We start from the raw sequence: 21,618 nt of genomic DNA, 5'->3' as shown, positions 1-21,618 counted from the left end.
AGAGCGAAGTGCTAACAGACATAGAAGCAGAATTTTATATAGAAATGACCTGACAGTGAGAGTAAAGTGATAACAGACATAAAGGCAGAAAAAACTGAGAGAAATGCTATTATTCTGTGATTAAAGGACCATAATAAAGAGATGGGAGGGTGAAGGTTTATGGTGAACCACAAACTTGCTGGAATAGATGAGGTACGCACATCATTGGTTGTCTCGGATTTGAAATTCTCAAGTAGATCCTACGAACTTCCAACCGAATAAAAGGGAATCACGACAATTTGAAGTGGTGTTAGCCTGTCTTTGTGGTTGATGAGACTTGAAACCATGGTTACTAGCACAAACTAAACACTAATGTCCATTATACAACTAGTGGGTCTCAATTTACATGATTCCTCCATACAATAAGAAAAACAATCTATTATTTTTGATGCTGCTACCCTCTGCTGTATGACGACCCCTTGGATGCTACCGGTCTTCTCTTCTGTTGAGTCCTAAATGTCGACCCAGATTTTACGAATCTCCTGCCTGCGCTGTTGTTCCTAGGACGTTCTTCAAATGCATTTTCAGATTTTCCAAACCTCGGATTGTTTCTTGCATACTCTTCTCTGTTTCTAGCGACTTCTTCCCTCTTTTTCATCTTGCTGGAGCTAGGCCTATATAGAATAACCGAGCGGCCGATTTGGTCAACAGCAATGGATCCAGTTGACTCCTCAAGTTGTCGTATCACATCAGGTAGTTCTCCAGGGCAGTTTCCATGAATTTTTAGCTGTTGTTGAATGGAATCATGGTGAACAACATAATAACCGAGGAATGAGACTGAAGAAAAAGGGACACTAAAACACAAAAAGTGATTAAGATGCACCAAACCATACAGTTCCACTGATGCTGTTCCACACACACGAAATAGATAGAAGGAACATTTTTGTGCAAGCTATCCCAAGTACTAGACTCGGATACAAGGACACAGCTACCCAATTCCAGCATATGCATGGCTCCCAACTTGGCTAGGTTAGAATACAGGACTCTAGAGATATCCAAAGTAGGCTAATTACTTCGAGGACAAACATGCAGATTGATTTATCAATCATATTGAATCCTAAAGGTTAGACTGCTTATTATAACACAAAGTTCCTGAAAGATAGGCTTGCGTTACAATTTTCCTGTAAGGATGATTAGATGTTTTAATAAATAAGAAAGGAATTGTGTTGTCATATATATGACTGATAGGATTGATAATAGACTGAATCCTCTGCATGCAAACAAAATCAGTATTCAGTCAAACAGAATATAGGTTGGTTCTTCACAAATTCACCCAGTCCAATCAACTAAACTAACAAAGTTAATAGTTAATGATAGTTGGCCACACCATTCAACCTGCAATCTATTATTCATCTCAAAGACCTAAGACTGGCAATAATCCTATATTTGGACTGGTCTACCTAGTTACCAAGAGTTGCCACCAGGGCATGCATGCTGGGCACAATCTTGAAGAGCATAATCAAACCATTTTCTGTTATAGCGATGTTTCTTCTTTCCCACAAACTTGCCTTGGACTACCTCTCTTCTTCTAGACTACCAGCATCTACCTTCTAACCTATCATTTTAAAATGCTACAAATACCTATCTGGTTGCGGAGCTAAAATCATTTCCAAAGGAGGAAGGCTGGTTCTACTTTCATCAGCACTTGACTCTCTTGCTATTTACCGTATGTTGATTTTCTCTCTCCGGGAGAAAGTGATCGAGGCTATTGACGCTATTAGACGTGCCTTCTTCTGGGCTGCTGATGACACATGCACTGGTGCTAAATGTTTAATTGCCTGGAAAAATGTTTGCAAACATAAACCGAATTGGTGGTTTAGGCATAAAAAATCTTCATATCCAAAATAATTGCCTTACGAATTTTTCCTTCAAAATCCTTTCCGATGAGGTTCTTCCTTGGATCACTTGGTACCACTCCCAACACCCAAACTCCATGACCATCCCCCGGGCAAAACCTTCCTTCCTCGATAAAATTATAAACACACAATTACCCTCCAAAACATCTCCTGCCTTTTTTTAGGGTCACCACAAGCCCACCTGAACATTTTGTCATTTTCATTAGCCGATCATGCGGCGAAACATCAGCAATACAAGGGTTCGCAAGCCCATCCCAGAGGAAGGCAGGGGGGTTGACCGTACAGGCAGAAAAACTACAGAAAAGCAGCGAAGTTTTGAACCCAGGATTCAAGGATCGATTTGCAGATGGGACGCGAGCATCTCCAGCCCCACAACTTGACATCCACAGCGATGTTACAAGCAACCGCAGCAGGGGGCATGCGCTGGTCACGAAATACCTTGGCATTCTGGCTATTCCAGAACAATCTCCTTTGTCGTCACAAACTGCAGCGCCACTACGTTCTTTTGGCATGACACCTGGCTACTACACCAACCAATCGAAAAAGCCTTCCCGAACCTATACACCAACTCCTTACTTACGCACTGACATTCTGGTCTCCGTGATCTTGAAACTCGGATTACAATCTAAACTGCGGAATCACCTTACCTTGGTGGTGTCAAACGAGCTAGAAGTTTTGTTGCTTCTGATGCAGGATTTCAAGTTCAACGAAGAGCCAGATCAACACTTTCTCAACCATGGCCATGGCTTCTCCTCCAATAATGCATAAGACCTAATCTTGCATGAGGACAGTGAGGTTGACTACGCCGATCTCATTTAGGGCAGCAGGGCTCCTAATAAGGTGAAAATCTTCGGATGGCTACTATTCTGCGGCTGTCTAAACACCAAGGAAAACATGTTCCGCAAAAAAATCTCCCCCAACAGCTGCTGCTCACGGTGCGGCCACTACTCCAAAGACTCCTCTCACCTCTTCATCGGCCGTCCGAAGTCCATGCAGATTTTGGAACAACTGGGCATCGCCCCAGGACCTTCAAACCAGGACTTCTGGAATGCCCGGCCACCCCAACAATTAGATGGCTCCATCTGGCCAAAGGTGCTCCTCTCCATTCTATGGAAGATTTGGGACTCAAGGGATGCATAGGAACATAGATGGTTATAGCTGACTTCGTTTTATGAACTCATTGGTTCTAGCTGATATGAACCTGGACATCTAGCTGCTGTCGCAGGTATGCTATTTACAAGGACTGTATTGATCTCCTTGGTGATTTTGGGAAGGTCATCTTTGAGCATTGCCCGTGAGGAGCCAATGTAGTGGCTCATGAGCTAGCTAGGTTTGCGTCGACTCATCCACCAGGCGCCAGATGTGTGGCTGGAGAATCCCCCTAGTTTTACTGTGCCTTTCCTCATGGATAATGTAAGTATGGTTTATGATTAATAAAGCTTCCATGATGTCGTTCCCTCAAAAAACATGCAGGTCCTCAAAAAGAGGTGGTACGAGAACTATCCAATAAAGAGGAGTTGGTTTTAATGATCGCTGCTCCTCTTCATACATTTCCTTGTGAAATTCGACATGAACATAAAGCGAAGGCAGTTCTCGGCACACACTCAATTCAAACAAGGTTATGAACTGGACTAAGGACATTGGTTGCTATGCACCTGATAAAGAACGAAACCCTATTATGAGTCTATAACATTAATCCCCATTTCCCGGCGAATGCATTAGTAGCATGCTAGTAGTTGCTTGACATATAACTGAAATCATACGCAATTTTCTAGCAGGCAGCACTAACCGCAGCAACAAGAGGAGAGAGGGGAGGCACCTTGAGGAGCTCGTTGGACTCGAGGTTGTCCGTGAAGGCGGTGACGAGGTTGGGCGTGACGCCGCCCTTCCCCACCTGCTGCGACTTGAGCTTCTTGCCGAGGCCGTGCGCGTACGAGGCGAGCTCCTTCCGCTCCTTCACGTCGAGCTTCGGCCGCGGCAGCCGCGGGAGCACGAAGGAAGGGGGCGCCTCCTCCTGCTGCTCCTCCGTCGCTTCGAACTCCTCTTCATCCGCCGCGACCACCGCCTCGGACACGGCCGCTACGGCGAGGCCGTGGCCGCTGGTGAGGAGGGAGCAGAGAGGGCGGTGGGGGGCGGAGAGGCGGAGGCGAGCGGACGGGACGGGACGGGAAGGGAGCGACCGGAGGTGGGAGGAGAGGTGGGCGAGAGGGAGGCGGAGGAGGGCGACCGCCGCCGCAACGCTCGTCATGGTGTTCGACGGAATGCCGAGGAGGCGATGAACTCGGGAGGGGATAAGCAGGCGGGTGGTGACTGCCAAGCCGCAACTGCAGAGGCAGAGGGCGAGAGGGAGGAGATAAGCAATTCGTCAGAACTCCTGGCTCGGGCCCCACCTGCCATAGTCTGATAGAAGTTCGGTGCCATTCAAACGAGAACACTACACTCATTTCCCGCTGTTTGTTGTCAACAGGTTAACAGTTCTAGGTTGCCATACAAACACTACGATCTGAGAAACACAGGGAATTTCTAGAGAATTTCATACGGAACTGTTAGATCGGAACTGTTAGATTCCCGTTGGATTCAGTTATTTGTCTACAAAAAAGCGGGATGAAAGACTATTTCGATAGTTTCCATTGGATTTGAAAAAGAATCTCCAGATCGAGAATGGTCTGGATTTTCTGAATGTTTATAAAAAAAAGCCTTTGGTGCTCTGAAACATTGATGGATTCCTCCTTGACATATATATATATATACTTTGGGTCCCCGCACAAAAAATTCTCAAAAAAATGGTCAAGTCAGTGTCATATTTGAGGGGAGGATGAAGATGAACAACAGTGCACAGAGCTACCAACAAGCCATCCGACAGGGACATGTCTCGACAAAAAGAACATATATAGAACCAAAGGAATTTCCACGAGCTCTTCACTGATCAACGTCTTTGGAGACGATAGAACATCATAATGCACATTGTACAACGCCAGGGACATGTATGGCTCAATGAACTTCTAGAAGACCTGGGCGACTTTGCTCGCCAGTACACGGTCCCGTTTTTCGATGAACTCGGAAGGGAACCAGCCAGCTTTCCCCCTGCACTCACCTTCAGCCCACCCATTGTTTGACACCTGATTAAGGAGGTTATCAGCACAAGCTTAGAATAGTTGAATTTGACTGCAACAAGGACGAGGCACTAAGAAAATTCAGCAAAGTGACCAAGCATTCAAGCTGCTGGCAGCAGAGTTGCTGCTGGCAGCAGAGTTGCTGCTGCCAGCAAAGGCAAAATTGACAAATTTGACCTATGGACGAAATCAAATCACAGAATGAACTGTCCGTGAAACTATTTCACGCGGCTGACCTTTTTGTGTAACGCCCGACACGAAGGCGCCACACTACACTGTGCAACGCCTCACAGATAGGCGCTACACGTCTGGCCAGCGTCGCACCCGTGTGATCCGAAAATTACTAAGTCAGTGTGCAGCGCCTGAGAGCTAGGCGCCACACTATACAGTGTAGCGCCTAGCTTCTAGGCGTTGCACTAGTGGTTGCTTCATTTTGTAGTGCAACCACTAGTGCAGCGCCTGAGAGCTGGGCGCCACACTATACAGTGCAGCGCCTAGCTCTTAGGCTCTGCACAATGACTTAGCAATTTTTAGGCAGTCTGGGGTGCAACGGTGGCCAGGCGTGTAGCGCCTATCTGTGAGGCGTTGCACAGTGTAGTGTGACGCCTTCGTGTCGGGCGTCACACAAAAAGGTCAGCCGCGTGAAATAGTTTCACGGACAGTTCATTCTGTGATTTGATTTCGTCCACAGGTTAATTTTGTCAAATTTGCCGCCAGCAAAGAGCCTGGTAGCAGAGTGGAACTATGTAGTACAGAGAAGGAAGTACCTTCCGGACAACTATGTAGTCGCCAGTTGACAGGTTGAGCTCAGTTTCACTCTCAGCTCGGTATGACTGGATTGCCTGACGAAAAGATGGCCATGTATAGCAATTAAAAAGAAAATCCCAACAGATAAAACAAATTAGTACTAGTAGGCTAGCTGCATTACGATGAAAGTAATAATTGGTTACCTCAGCCAGGAAGTGCTCCACTGTCTCCACCAATTCTGCAACTGTTGGAGTCCTCATGAATATACCGTTAACTTCTTCATATGCGGGTGGCGGTGGCATAGAATTCTCAATGACTGGAGGAGGTGCTCCTTCAATTCTTTGTCGCTCAGATACCATCTGCAAAATAAATAGTTATGAATCATGATAACAAAACAAATATCTTTCTTGACGATATACAAGTTTGTCTGTTCTGTAAGTGTGATTACAATGCCTATACAATGAATCAGTACCTCTCTTTCAAGTTGATCCAGAATCTGTAGGACCCTTTGGTGGTAACTTCTCTCAGATTCAACCTTCAGTCAAGCCATCAAGTGTCATTTGAAGCAATAGTAGAGCTTAAGGCAAACGAGAAAATGATCAAGTGATTCAACTAAACAAAGATTAAATATACCATCGCGATAAGTCGTTGTAATGTCAGCCTTTGTTGTTGGGCTTCAACAGCAGTCATTGCTGCAACAGCTTCTTTGCCTAGAGTCCCCATATTTGATTTTAACTCTTGCAGCTTCGACTCAGCAGCCTCTAACCTTGAAATCATATCACCATTTCCAGATGTCTCTCTTAATTTCATTTGGCGCTTTGAAACTTCAATGGCCTGCAGAACCCATGGATACCTTGCTAAGTCTCTTGTAGCAACAAGAAAAAGAATGTGGTATAACATGACAGAGTGATGTTCAAATGAATAGTGGGAAGAAACTAATAGGAAGCGTAGATGGCCAAGAAACAGTTCAAAAGTCCATTTATGGGGAAGTGATGTACTGATGTGTATTTTCATTTTTCATTTACACGGCAACTTCGCATGGCAAATCAAATAAATAAAAATTATGTGCGAGAACAATTGCAACTCCCTGCACAAATGCTCAATTAAGTCAAGCATCTCACCTATTTCGTCTGCTCCCTATGTACCCAAGAAATGCAAGTCAACTGGAAGTAAACTGGTCTACTTTTAGATGTCAGATTTTAGCACAAAATAAACAGAACATGAGATGCTGATCTGTTTAAATGGCTGAATGACTTCTATTGTTGCTATACATGAAACATAAAAACAGTGACTTGTATGGGGCAGTGCTCCACATTGTTTTCCTCGTAAAACAACTGTGGACTTAGTGAAATAGATATGCCATTTTTTCAGCAAAGAAAAATTTCAAATCATCTGACATTTTGTTAGAGATATTACTGGTTTACAAGGTACATCTTCTGAGTAATACCATAATTTCTCTATGCCATATTATTGTATATATTTCAAATTGTCAACAGTAACTTGGAAATGAATGTTTCTATAGCCATTGGAGACAAGAGATAAATGTAAGCATGTCGGAATATGATATTTCATAGTGAAGTAACCTGTGCTTCAGCTTCTTGACGCATTCTGTCATATCTTTGGGCAAGGTGACGAGCATCTTCCAAAGGAGCTCCCATCACCATGGCTCTCAGTGGCTCTGCTACCTGAAAATATTGACCATTAGTCACAAATATGCAGGTTGGGTAATATAAACAAACAAGGTTGGAAGGATGTTATGATTAGTAAAATTCATAGCAGAATAAGGTAGTTATTTCTTATTAGCCTGCACATGGTAATGGATAATTAAGTCTTAATAACAGTTTTTACGGATGTGAGATTTTCCACGAACAAAAAGAAAAGCATCAAGACATAATATCACCAACAGAGAACACAGGTCAAAAAGAAAACTATAGTCCCACTCTATTTTCCCACTTTTCTATCTTCTATTTAGCATTTTCCTATTTTAGAAGGAAAAATAAGATGTTGGGAGGAAGGTTCTGAAACTAACAGCTCCGCTCGAGGTCTATATTCGGTGGAAACCTCAGTTTCATAAACAACAGAAAAGCTAGGTGGACACCATTTAGGAATTAGGACAGACCCAGTGCTATAAGCTCCCACACCAGGTGGGGTCTGGAGAACGATTATACAAGGCAAGCCTTATTGTTCCAAATATGGGCCAGTTAATCAGCATCTCAGTCAGTTAATCGCTACTCGGTGAGTCGCCGAATAGCCAATTGACTGATTTATCGGCCGATTAACTGGAAAATTCGCCCATTTATCCCTACTCAGCACCTGACCGATATGGTACCAGTTACCGATATCCTGAACATTGAGCCTTACACCTGCACAGTGCAATGAAGAGAGGTTGGTTCGAACCCAGGACCTCTTGGCACAAGTGGGGAGTACTTCACCACTGCGCCAGCCGCCAGGCCACTGACAAATTATACTAGCATATATTTCTTAATTACTACCCTATCAATACAGTACGTAACGGAAAAAAAGTGAAGATGACAGTGTTTTTGTTCCCACACAACTTAAATATAACCACTGAAATGATGACAAGTGGTGACGAAAATCAGATCATCAGCCGGCTGGCAATTGCCACTAGTCGTGTCTACTGAAATAAAAATAAAACCAACATGTAACGCATAGAAAACGAACTTTACATTGTGCGTACATAATTCCCCTATGTTTTTATAGGTTATTACTGGGCTGAAACCAAAAAGGGACAATACCTGGGTGCCAAACGCTTTCAGCAGGTTTGCCCGTTCCTTCTCCATCAGGGATCGCGCCTTCGCAAAACTCAACGCTGCCCTCGACAATGTACTCCCACTGGTACAGGTATTCTCAACACCATACTTCTTGCCATCGTCACATAACTTATTGCCTGTGAAACCATAACACGGATTACGCGCCAAATTCAGAATTGGCTATGCATTGCAGCAAGCCAGCAACAACAGTACCTAATTCGACTTGCTTCGAGCCTGTGACGATATAGCCCTCGACCCCACGAACTATATCCCTTTGGAAGTGCTGCAATGTAAGTGGAAAAATGACCAAACTGTAAGCAAAAAATAGGAGGGGCGAAGCATTACGAACTGGGAGGAAACAGTTGTTGTTGGTCTTACCTTGGCGGCGCGCGTGGAGATGTAGAGCTTCTCGAGCTTCGAGTGCTGCTGCGCCTCGCCCTCGTCCGCGAACACGCTGTCCGCGTACCCGCCCCCGAACTGCTTCAGCACGGCCTGCGACAGACACGGGAGCGGCCGTTCAGGACCTAGCGGCAGAAGACGAGATCTCGAGGGGGTCCTCGTGCGACATCCGAAGGGGCAAACGGACACGAATCCTGAGCGGGCGGTGCCGCGGTGCTCACCTGCTGCTGCCGGGCGACCTGCTCTCGGAGCTTGGATGCCTGCTTACGGATGGCCTCCATTGGCCTCCGCCGCCGCTGGTGGCCCCCTGTACGACGAGGAGGTCGTTGCCGAGATCGGAAGAGGCGTTTGGTGTGTAGGAATGGAGACGGAAGGGGAACCGGTCGGTGGAATGGGAGGGGAGATCTGAATCGGAGGAAGGGGGTGAGGCTTCCGCTGCTCCGGTCCGGCCTGCTCCGCTACCCTTTCTCTTTCCCCCCTTTTTTCGGTTCTCGTCGTTGGTTCGTGGTGATTATTGAACGGTGAGATGACCGAACGGGGGACGAGTAGCTTGGTTTCTCAACTGTAGCTCGTGGAGTGAGGGGCTGTATTGAGCACTGCTACACGGACGACACTAGTGCAGCCGAAACATGCACGACATGCCCATCGCACCATCCATTTGCTAGTCTAGACAGCAGCATGCGGTGGGATTAGCTGTCGTGCATGTGTCGTTCAGCGAAACGTCGTCCGCGAAGTACTTCCGGGCTGTATTTATGTCTTTTTAGGGTATTTATGTTATTTTTATTATATTTTTTTTGATTATTGAACGAGGGATATCTTCTCATAACAGCAGGTTTAAACAGGTTTAAAAAATTGGGATCATATCAAGTTACGTTTATCACATCGCTCGGCCCCGCGTCGCCCTCCCGCGGGCGACTCGGGCGCTAACCCTAGCCACCGCCTTCCTCCCCGCTGCCGCCGGCAAGCGCCCCCAGGCAAAGCCCTCGCAGCGTCGGCGGCAGCGGGTCTCTCGATTTGGCCCTCTTGTGCAGCTCGTGCGGGGCGGGGCACTCGTGTCTGCAGGGGTGTTGGGCCGGCGTGGGCGAGCTGGCGAGGGGTGCCGGCGTGCGCGAGCTCGCGGAGGCGCGCGACGGCGGGTGCGCGCGTGGCTCGCGGAGGCGTGGATCTGGGCGCGGCGAGCTGGTGACGGCGGGCGCGCGGGGCTCGCGGAGGCGCGGATCTGGGCGCGGCGAGCTGGAGAAGACGGGCGCGCGGGGGCGCTCGTCTGCAGGAGGCGCGGCGAGCTGGCGCCGATGGAGGCGGCAGGCGCGGGGGCGCTCGTCTTAGGGAGTGGCTGCGACATGGCGCGGCGGCCAGCTCCGGGGGGCGCGTGTGGATGGTGCCCTAGCGTTGCTCCCACGCGAATCAGCGGCGTGCAGGTCGCGAGAGGCCCCGCGTGGGGCTCCAGAACGCCCGGATCTGGCGCGTAGGAAGCATGCGGGGTGGTAGGGCTCCAGGCAGCATGGATCTCGGCGTGGTGGCGCGTGGTGACCACGGCCAGTTCGCGAGCGCAGCCGGTGCTGGAGTAGCGAGGCTCCGGCCGCGGTTTGGATGCGGGGTGCAGGACTCGTTTTGGTCCCTACAGGCCCCTCATCGGGGAGGCTTGGTGGTGGCCCTGCATAGCAATGGCGCGCTTGCTGTGTGTGGGGTGCGCGGTCCAGTGGAGGCACGGGTCGTCTTCGGCCTGCTGCGCGGGAGTGGCTGCCCGGGGTGAAAGCCTGGCCGGCGCTGGCCGGCCGGCGGCGACGGCGCCTGTGGGCGTCGCTAACCTCCTTGGAGGCGTCGTCGGGAGTCTCACAGCCAGATCTCCCGGATCAAGTTCTTCGGGTGAAAACCCAGATCCTGCTGCAGGGTCGGGCGGTGGCGTCGTCTTCGACGTCGTTCCCCTCTTTAGGGCGCCGTCTTGAAGACTTTGATCCCTGTGGTGTTTCCTACGACTGGACGTGCACGGTGGCTTCTGTGGCAACGATGTCGGCGGTGAGCACTGTTGGAGGTGTGGCCTTGGTCGTGGTAGTCGGCTCTTTCCCCGGCGTGTCCGGGGGAGTGCCTCGACTGTCTGTTGCCGTGAAGTCGAAGCCACGGTGGGGGCCGGTGGTATACAATGACGCGTGACAGGTGGTTCGTTCGGTGATCCTCCGTGACGCCACCCCTGCCCAGTTTCCTTAGTAGTTCACTGTCGGAGTCGGAGCTGCGTTGCCTAGTATGGTTTGTATGGAGTGTTGTGTTGCAGCTATTAGGGCTGTTGTTTTTATTTTTTGTCTTTGATCTTCGGATCCTCTAGTCCTAGGACCTTCATCACCTTGTTGTTTTCCGTTGCTTCCTGCTATTATCAATGAATGCCAGCGATCCTGGATCTTTCAAAAAAATGGGATCATTCAGGACTAGCCTTTGAAGGCTTATTTTTACTGAAGAAATATAAGAGCACCGACCCAAACGGACGGCGCTTTTGTCCGTTTTTTGTTCGTTTGGGTCGGCCACCCGCTCAGCGTCCGCCCTTTTTTGATTTGGGTCGGCAGTGTGCCCAATGCCAGCGGCCCATTTCATGTCCGCACACAAATTTTAAAAAGGCCCGCGGCCGTAGATCATGCCAGCAGCTATGCCGTCGCCCAAAGTTCATGTCGGCACCGTGCCAGCGGCCGGCATACAATGTCAGCTCGAAAAAAAACACCACACAGTTCGTGCTGGCGCACTTGCCAGCTGTCGGCACACATGCCAGCACACAAAAAGGGGCGGGAGTTCGACCACGCCATCGCGGTCGTGGTCATGCCAGCACACTTGTCGGCATACAAAAAAGGATGGCGCTCGCCGCCATAGATCACTCATCGTCGAACTTGAGCATGTCGGCCTGCATCTTCTCGAACCACAGTCTCTTCCTCAGCGACACGATGTTGAGGTCCACCTTCATGATCTCCACGCCCATCATCATGCTAGCGAGAGCCACTTCTTTCGCCTTGGTCTTGGCATTTGCAGCCTCGATCTCTAGCATCTTTGCTTGATTCTCTGCCTCCATCTCTAGCATCCTCGCTTGCTTTTCCGCCTCCATCTCAAGCCTCCTCCTTTGGATCTCCATGAAGGCATTCATTTGCTCTTCCTTGTCTTGCCGGCGCTTCTCCTCCCTTGAGTCCTTCTTGGTCATCATGCCCTCCACGGTAGCGATCAAGGCGTTGGACGCCGCATCTCGCTTGTCCTCCTTCTTGGAGTTGGTCTTCCCCGCGGTTGTGGCTTCTCGCCCTCCTCAACCTCCTCCACGGCTTTATTTCCCCCACGCGCCATGAGGGCGGCATATTGCACCTTGAACTTCTCCTCGTCTTTGATGACCCTCCAACAATAGGAGAGGTTGAAGGACTTGCCATTGTGTTGGACCTTGAATGCCTCCAAAGCTTGGAATGCCTACAAATGAAAATGCATGCAAGCATATTGGCAAATGGATATGGAAATGGACTTGCAAGCATAAAGGAAGAGGGGCGCATGCATGCATACCATGCCTTGCATGCCGATGCCGCTCACGGGGTGTGACTTGATGCTCTCATAAGTGGCACAAAACTTGTTGCACTCTTGTTGGATCACATTCCATCGCTTCGAAATGGACACCCACCCGCGCGTGCTTTGGATTTGGTACGGCGAAAACTTCTTGCGTTCGTTGAACTCACGATGGACACGAGTCCAAAAGGTTGATGCCTTTTGTTCGGCGCCGACCTTGGGGTCTTGCCCAATGTCCATCGAACACTCACAAAGGAGCTTGTCCTCGGCCGCGGTGTATGCCTTTGTCCGCCTGCTCTTGCGCTTCGGCTTCACCCCGAAGACTTGGTTGGCGAGCTCGTCCTCGAACAAAGGCTCCCTTTCAATGTCCAACTCGTCCTCTTCCTCGAGTCCATAGTCCTCTGAAAACTCATGGTCGAGCGGGAAGTCGTCCAGGTCCAGGCCGACCTGATCTTGCATGAAGGCGTCCTTCATGCCAGCTTGATCATAGGTCGACGGCGTGAACAACCCTCAGCGTCCTGGCTTTGTGTCCCTCTAGATCGTAGCCAGCCGCGGCGGCACCGCCAGCGGCCGCCGTACCACCCTCGAAGATGATGCTCTCCATGAAACGGCCGGCCGTCTCATCTTCGTCGGCCGCCGGCATTCCGTCGAACAGGTTGCGGGCGCCGGGGAGCATGTCGGCTGGCATCTGCCACACGCGTTTCCTCGCCCCACCGAATAACGAGGCACTGGCTATGAGTGTGGTGTTGACGTCGATGGGCGCGGCCGCGCGGGCGTGGAAGGCGCCACCACGGTCACCTCCGACGAGCATTCCCTGGAAAATTGGGAGGCTTGCAGGTAGACGTGGAAGCCGGGGATCAGATGCGTCGCTGACGCGCGTGGCGACTCCAGCAGCACCATCCGAGGAAACGCCGGACGAGCCGGTGCTGGCCGCGGCCAGGGCGACGTTGACAAGCCCGTGCTAGCCAGGGTTTAGCCTTAGGTAGGCTAGCACTACTAGGGAAAAGCCTAGCAGTAGAGCGGGTTTTGGGTGTATCAGTAGCGCGGGCACCCGCACTACTGATACGGCGCTAGAGCTAACATGTAGTAGTAGCGCGGGTTGGCCCATGCTACTACTATACATGGGTAGTAGTAGCGATCTTTGAAGCGGCGCGCTACTGCTAATAGCTGCAACACTTTTAATTAAGCCGCGCTACTGGTAAGAGCGCGCTGCTGCTAACTTTATTCCCCTCGCTACTGCTAGTTTTATTAGTTTCTATTTTTTCTACATATTTGTTTTGTATTTGAACAGGCTTTATACAGTAATCTTTAGCATATCATACACATACAAATGTAATCATAGCATATACATACAAATAGTCTCATCAAATCATGTCATCATCATAATCATCATCCAACACAGAGTGGTCTCTCATCATCATCTCGAAAATAGCGATAGAAGTCTCGAATACTTGCAACTACATCATCATCCATCTAAACAATGATATACACGAGAAGAGCTATCACTATGAGTGAGAGCGGAACTATGCAGTACATGAGGCTATGGTTATGAGTCCTCTCTCGCGCTAGCATGAACCTCAAGTAACTAGCTTCTGCTTCTTGTCTACTTTTGAAGCCTTTATGGCTGGCGCCCGAGACCCCCTCCACTTGCGCCTGACACTCAGGCCACTCGTCGTACACTCCCGGAACCTTCCCTTTGTACACGACATAGCACTGATTCTTCTCCATCAAGAATCTAGGTACCTGTTGGAGATGCATCTTCATCAAGAGAATGTACAATCATATGCAACAAAATATACTTGAGCAACACGAAAAAGAAAGGGTTCGCAACTAGATGCAACATATAGTAAACATACAAATAATCAACGCAGTTTCATCGTGCGCAAACTAATTAACTAGAGGTACGATGGTCATCATACCCAAACTAACAAAGCAGCGTTACACAAGTTCGGCAGGGACCGTGGACATCACAAAGTTTCATCGCTACAGAAACTATACAAGTTCAACCGACACATATCATCATCATCGGCATCGTAAATCACTAGAAGTTCCATCCTTCCATATCATCGAGGATGTACCCTAGCTTCTTGAACGGCATGAGGTCCTGACGTTGCATGCCTATGTGAGTTCGGACGTCAACTCGTGATATAGGGCCATGGTGGAACATCCCCTTCTCTTCGACGACTTCTTTCATGATGATCGTCGCAATTTCCCTCTGGATGTGAAAGAAGTCATCTCTAAGTTTATAATCCGTTTCTCCATGAGATTCTACCCACTTGCGGATATGATCATCATTTCTGCTTGTCATGCGAAGCTTTTGGTGATCCCTTCTGAACTCCATCATGAGATGGAGGAGGTAGAATCCATCATTCTTGCTTGGTTTTGGGACATGGATGCAGCAGAAGTTAGTTTTATGCGAGAAACCCATCTTCTTATTCCTTTGTTTCCTGATCTGCAGGTGGCCACCCCTCAAGTTGAAGCCTTGGAGAGCATCATCTATTACGTAGGTGTAGTCCTTCTCGTAGTTTTTGGTAGGGTCGAAATACACGGCGTGGGAGACTCGCGGGTAAAGAACGATAAGGATGGCGCGCCCGTTTTTGCGGGGAAAAAAACCCTCAAATTATTCTCCATATGAGCGAGAAGGAATGATTGAAATGTACGAAAGGGTTGTCCGGCACTGACTTACTTTGGATGACAAGGCAGGAGGACAATTTCCTGGTCCTTATTCTATACCATGAAGTTTGTGAGGTACCCCCTAGCAGTTTTACGCTCAAAGTCGCCGAGACTCAAGAAGGACTCGTGCAGGTAGTATGGATCCGCCACACAGATTTGTGACACTTCTTCTCTCTTCATGACGGAGCTCATATGTAGCGCGAAAAGGCGGACGATTGTACAATCGAGCCACCTTGTCAGAAACATCTCGAAGATATGCTCAAACCGCAGGAAGAACACCTCCACGGGCCGTCTGTTGACATAGCACTTCCCCTCACGCACACGAGCCACGTATGTCGGATATCCTGGATCCTTCGAGGCTAGTAGGCTTTTCTCAGTCGACAGCACATGGTCGTGCAGTCTCCTGAGATCCCCTAATATTGCCTCCAGCGGTTTCGGTGGTAGCATCGGCTCGCCCGTGACATGGAACATGGCCGCACCTTTGATAGGTACGCTCTTCAAAATCCGCCGTCTGGCTGCTATGTGCTTTGGCTTGTTTGTAGGCAGCAGAGCCTCTCTTCCCCGGTCTCTTCCTCTCCTTTTTCTTGGGCCAACCTTCCAAACCCTTCCTTAACCCCTGCCCCAGTGTTGTAGGGCTAAGCATTGTACGACCCTCGGCTAGTTGAGCCTGTGTTGAGGCGGCATCTTCAGGCGTGTCCTGTGAGGATTGCATGAAGAGAGACTTCTTGCAATCCCTGCTAGGACGTTCCTACCCGGGCAAATCATCCATATCCTCATCAGCATGCTGATAACCCGAGTCGTCATATGGCTGACTCATCATATCTAAGTCACCGTCATAGGCGCATGTATTGAGGAACCGAAGAGGGTCCTCGTCCATCTCATCATCCATTCTTTGTTCTACGGGGGCGATTACATCAGCCACTATTGGACCCCATTCATCACATCGTCCGCCGCTCTCACCCGGCACTACAAGCACTGGTAATTGCGTAGGTGGGGTGGTGGTGTTCATACCTGCTTGTTGATGTGTGGTTATTGGTGTGCTCTCGGCCGGCTCCAAACGAAGAATATTCTTCGGCCATAGAAGCACCCAATCCTTGCAGTTTCCAATCCGCGGCGGGGTCTCGTCGTCCTCTCCCCCTAGCCGTACTGGAGGAGGCAAATCCTCGTGGCCCAATTTCATACTCGACAAGGTAACCCTGAAGTGCCCATCGGGCATCGGCTGGCCGTGGAACGTGAGTTCCAAGGGCTTCATTATCACCGCCTTTCCCACGTCCACATTTTGGCCTTTGATCAAGTAGAGTACGGTGCACGGGGTTTCGTCGGCCTGCAAACACATGTCTGCGGCGTAAAACATCCGAAAGGCAACGAAAATGGAATATTCTAGATATATGTTGGTGCGACATGTAATTACCGTGAGGGCGTCGAGCTCAGCCAAAGACGAAGGCCCGCCTAGCACACCAAAGACTGAGGACGGGCTACTTTGAGTGGGTGCGGGTGCGGGAGCAAGCGCAGTTGCGTGAGCAGGTGATGGTGCGGTGGTGTTGTTCACTGAGTTGCTCCCGACGAAACTGGGCATGGGGAAATCATCTACCGACTTGTCTGGATTTTCCTTCATGTAGTTGATGATAGAAGGGATCAAGTTAGTAGCGAAATCATTTCTGCAGGCATGTACAGCTGTAGCGACTGCCTGCTGTAGCAACTCACTTTTCTCCTCGGCTGCTTTTTTCTCGAACGCAAGCTTGACCTTCTTGTCCATGTCTGCCTAACTAAACTTCTTTTTCTGCTTCTTGGCCTCCGGGCCCTAGTTATAAAAGACCTTCCACGTGGCGTCGTCTCCGGCGCCGTGCACACATCCATATTGCGGCCGCTGGTCCAAAGGGAGTCCCTTAAGTTCGTTCAAGGCTCGGTTGAGAGGGGTTTCCCACTTGGGCCTCATCGACGAAGACTGGCTTTCGGCTACAAGTTGGTGTTGCTTCTCCTGCAGAAGGAACGTGAACCGTTTACGAATGTGTAGTCGACTTGATCAGAAGCTAAATGTAAGGTGGTAAAAGAATAATTACCAGTATTCTAATCAATTTCCTTGTGATCGGGTCCATGTAAAAAACCTTCTTTTCCTTGTCCCACTTGTAGTGGGCCATGATGAAGTCACGCTCCAAGGGGTTGGTGAACTTCACAAAGGGGTCTGGGAGACCTGTGGCTTCACGTTCCGCGTCCTCCTTATCCCATATGGGCCTTTTGCCAAGGTAGCCACGGCTTCCGAGGCGTTGGTTCCCCGTGTTCCTTTGCTGAAGGCTCTTGAATTTCGCAGCCTTATCCTTGGCTGCCTCGGTAGCGCAAGTGTCCTTGAACTTTTAGAACTCCTCTTCCGTAAGTGTTGGATTTTCCTCCAGAATCTTGGACAGGGGTTCCTCAGCCTTAATAGCTCGTTTCACCCTCCCTTTCCAGGAGGCCAAATCATTGTTGAACATGCCCATGGCGTGATTGTTAATCTTTTTCATCTTCGGATCATCCCATGGTTGTTCTATGCTATCATTCCGGTCGGGGAACTTGAATATCTTGTGCAACTTCGTCAGGAGCAACTGTCTCAAATGTTCTTTACTCCTTAAGTCATCGTCGTTGATGCTCGCGCATTCCCGTAGGATGCATCCTACTTGGTTCCCACAGCACTTGCGAGGTTCTTCCGGCTCTAATGGCTCAAACTTGCCAGGGGCCATCTTTCTGATCACTAGTCGTCCGATGTCGAGTTTGTTAGGTTTTCGTATCCTCTACTTCTTCTGCTTCTTCTTTTCGGTAGCGGCTTCGGCGCCGGTACCTTCCCCGCCGGTCTCGGCGCCACCATTGATGCCGGGGCCGTCGGTGTTGATGTCGGCGTCAGTACCATCATTGAGGCCGCCCTACAAACCTTGACTGTGCTTAGCAGACAAAAAGTCGAGGTACTGTTGTTCACCCTCATAATCCATCCCATCTGCATCTTGGTCAGAAGGCCCGGTTTCTTCGTTGTTCGACATGTTTCCTATGATTAAGTCTCCTCGTTTAATTCTAAAACTATAATAAAATGAGAAATGACATAAAAAGGTCTATGGTTTGCCGGAATGCCATTTCATTCCCGTCATAGCAAATCCGTGCACTCGATATGCCTACTTTCTAGCACAAGTCATGCCAAAATTCACGGGAAATTTCAGCATGACCTTTGCTAAAAAGTGGACATATCGAGCGCTTGAAATTCACCGAAACGGAAATGAATCAACATTTCGGCGAAACATAGGCCACTCGGATCATTTACCCTGCACATAACCATCATTTTCCAAATATCACATGTCCACTTCAAATATGTCCAAATCACATGTCCACATATCATATAGGGTTCATATAGCAACAATAGCTTTAACTAAAAAAATCAAATAGCAACAATTCTATTTTTCTTTAAATACCAATAAAAATTCCTTGAATAAAATTTGATACCTAGCTAAATACCAAATTAATCTACTAGTTTGATACCTAGCTAAATTCATAACTAAATTTGATACCTAGGGTTCATAACTAAATTTGATAAATTCATCACCGCAAAAAAATACCTACTGCCCTAACTAAATAGATAACCTAATTAACCTACTGCCCTAACTAAATAGATAACCTAATTAACCTACTACCCTAACTAAATAGATAACCTAATTAACCTACTGCCCTAACTAAATAGATAACCTAATTAACCTACTGCCCTAACTAAAACCTAAGTAAATTAACCGAAGAACCCTAGCTAGAACTCTAATGGCAGAGATAGAGGAGCGGTGGGGGCTTACAGAGGGTGCAGGGCGAGGAGGCAGGACCGACCACGGCCGAGGTTGGGAGGGGAGGAAGCAGAGGAGGGAGGCGTGGCGCGTCGGGGTCGGGTCCGGGGTCGGGCGACAATGACGGAGGCGTGCGGCATCGTGGTCGGGGTCGGGGCCGAGGGAGGAGGCCCGCGACATTGGGGTTGGGGCCAGGCAATGGCGAGGGAGGCGTGCGACGTCGGGGTCGGCGCTCGGGCTCTGACGAGGGTGAGGGCAGGGGCGATGAGGGGGAGAAGAGAGTGGGGGAATTGGGGGAGGAAGGAGAGGAGGGAATCCCGCACAGGGGGTTATGTGAAAATAGCAGTAGCACTTTTATTGAAAATGCGCTATAGCTAACTTAGCTATAGCGCGTTTCCAAGAAAAGCACTACTGCTATATGGAGTAGCAATAGCGCGTTTCTGGAGCAGCACTACTGCTACATAACGTAGCTATAGCGCTTTTACACAACCAACGCTCCTGCTATTGTTTTCTTTTTTTCCTTTTCTTTTTTGCTTACTTTTTTCCTTTTCTTTTCCATTTTGTTTCTTCTGTTTTTTTCCTTTTTCCTTTTTTTCGAGAGCCGACGAAGGGAAGGTGGTACAATGTATATAACTAAGGCGATATATATTGCATCATTTGACCCATAATGGTTAAGTGTGCATACAAAATAGGAACATATATATTACATCATTTGACCGATAATGGTTTCTCAGCGTCGACGTTTTCGTTTTTGAGTGAGCTTATTTCCCTTCTTGTTCGTTGACGAATAATTGAGCCCCTCATTGTGACTTTTCCTTTTCCATGGAGTATGATCTTTCTTAGGTAATGTGTACTGATTCTTCTTTTGACGTATACTTCATCGTCATCATCATCTTCCATCATCGGGTTTCCATACTAGTCGTAGTCTTCCTCGTTGGCGACTCCATCCATTCCAATGATGTTCCTTTTGCCTCTCCTCACAACAACACAACTGGGATTGCTCGGGTCAGTTATGAAGAAGCATTGTGTCACGTGCTTAGCGTGTACCCGTGGCTCGTTTTTTGTGATGGCGTTCACAGTAGCGCTCTTGGCATCGGGTATAGTCATGGTAGTGAAATACCAGTTTTCTCTTTCGACATTCTTAGTCCATCTGACACGGAACATCGTCGCGTTATGCAGTACAGAGTAGTCAAGCTCCCAAATCTCCTCGACCCTTCCGTAAAATCTCTTAGTTGCGCCGTTGTCACTGCCGGTCATGCATTCCATCGTCACCCCTGAGTTCTGAAAATCACTGTTCATATCTTTGGCCTCCGTGTTGAACGTGTATCATTGATATCGTATGCCTGATAGATGACGAGGTTGGACGAGGGGCCATGTGCTAAGGCGTATATGAGCAATCCGTCCTTAGAGCCCTCTTCCGGGGGATTAGCAAGAATATGCTCTTTGAACCAATGCAGGAAAGTGGAGTTGTGCTCTCTAGTAACTTCAGCGTCCGTCCTGCATACCCCCCGGTCACGATACTTCTTTGCGATAGTTTCTTTGTGCAGTGTCACGAAAGGATCTACCTGGTCTAGGTGTTGTAGCACTACCAAGTTTGCTCTATCAAAGCCGCTGCATCGATCTGAGTAGGCCACATGCAGTTCCCTGCGATCGTTGGAGTGACCTTCTCCATCGAGCCTCCCAACGTGCTTGTTAACGGGAAAACCAACACCAGGCGGCCGGTCTGCTCCATATACAAAATTCTCGCAAAAAGAGATGCACTGTAGTGTCAGATAGCCCTAGACGATGTGTAACACCCCGAGAATCATGCTACAGTAACTCTCTGTGATTAAGCTAATCATGTTGCTAAACAGGGCTTGATCACATTTGCATCACATTTCTTTTCAAACTCCTAATTCAAACTTCAATCAAAAATTTAAACAAAAATGTTCGGTGGGTGCCAAATAATACACTGGTAATTATTGTGGAGAAAACTCCTTTTTAGAAAATGCCTAAGTATTTTAAAATGGATTAAAAGGTGAGAGAAAATAAATAAAAGAAAATGCAAAACAAAAAAAAAACAAAAAAAAAACAAAAGCCCCCCCACTGGACCTGGCCCAACTGGGCCAACCCCAGGCCCAGCCGGCCAGCACCATTCCCCCCCCCCGGCCGAAAGGCCCAGCTCCACCCCGGCCCACCTCTCTCCCCTTATCCACTCCCCAGGCCCCCCCCACCGACACCTCCCCCACTCACCCCCCGAAATATCTCCTCCTCCTCCCTCCCCCGATCCAGAACGGGATCGAGAGGAGGCCACCGTCGCCGACCGCCCCGCCGACCCCGCGCCGCCTCGTCCTCGCCGGAGCACGCCCCCGCCGGCCTGCTTCCCCCTTCTCCGCCTCGCCCGTCGTCCCCGTCACCCTCCCCGCGCCCCGCTGCCAGACCCCCTACGGCCACAGTGAGCACCGCCGCGCCTCGCCCCTCCTCTCTCTCCCTCGCCCCCTCTCCCCTCGGTCACCGCCGCCCCGCTCGCGCTCCGGCGCGCCCAGACGCGCCCCCGCCGCGCCTGGCCACGCCCGCGCGCCCGCACGGCCTTCGCCCGCGCGCGCCCCGACCGCGCGCCCACGTCGGCCACGCCCCGCCTGCCCCCCCTCGTCGTCGTGCTAACCTCGCCGTCGCGAGCAGGCCCAGGGCCTCGACCGCGCCCCCCTTCGCTGCTTCTTCCCCCACGCCCGAC

The 21,618-nt window shown here is 49.4% G+C and overlaps 2 protein-coding genes across 2 annotated transcripts; both read right to left on the bottom strand.

Annotated features, from left to right (window-relative positions):
• Positions 1-276: 276 nt before the first annotated feature.
• LOC123158832 (uncharacterized) lies at positions 277-4,260 on the bottom strand (the record flags this gene model as incomplete). The annotated part of the gene is made up of 2 exons (XM_044576666.1): positions 277-766; positions 3,715-4,260. Coding segments are annotated over 2 exons (879 nt in total), but the record flags the coding sequence as incomplete, so codon positions are not given.
• A 333-nt stretch (positions 4,261-4,593) lies between these two features.
• LOC123181295 (SH3 domain-containing protein 2) lies at positions 4,594-9,456 on the bottom strand. The gene is made up of 10 exons (XM_044593554.1): positions 9,147-9,456; positions 8,905-9,018; positions 8,740-8,809; positions 8,512-8,663; positions 7,339-7,440; positions 6,389-6,589; positions 6,228-6,290; positions 5,959-6,114; positions 5,776-5,850; positions 4,594-5,014 (listed from the first exon to the last, which is right to left on the bottom strand). The coding sequence occupies exons 1-10, from the start codon at positions 9,204-9,206 to the stop codon at positions 4,898-4,900; spliced, it is 1,110 nt and encodes a 369-aa protein (XP_044449489.1). The 5' UTR covers positions 9,207-9,456; the 3' UTR covers positions 4,594-4,897.
• Between the last annotated feature and the right edge of the window lie 12,162 nt (positions 9,457-21,618).

This window comes from Triticum aestivum, chromosome 1D (assembly GCF_018294505.1).
Source record: "Triticum aestivum cultivar Chinese Spring chromosome 1D, IWGSC CS RefSeq v2.1, whole genome shotgun sequence".
In the NCBI taxonomy this organism is placed as follows: Eukaryota; Viridiplantae; Streptophyta; class Magnoliopsida; order Poales; family Poaceae; genus Triticum; species Triticum aestivum.
This window is presented reverse-complemented; position numbering and strand designations above follow the sequence as displayed.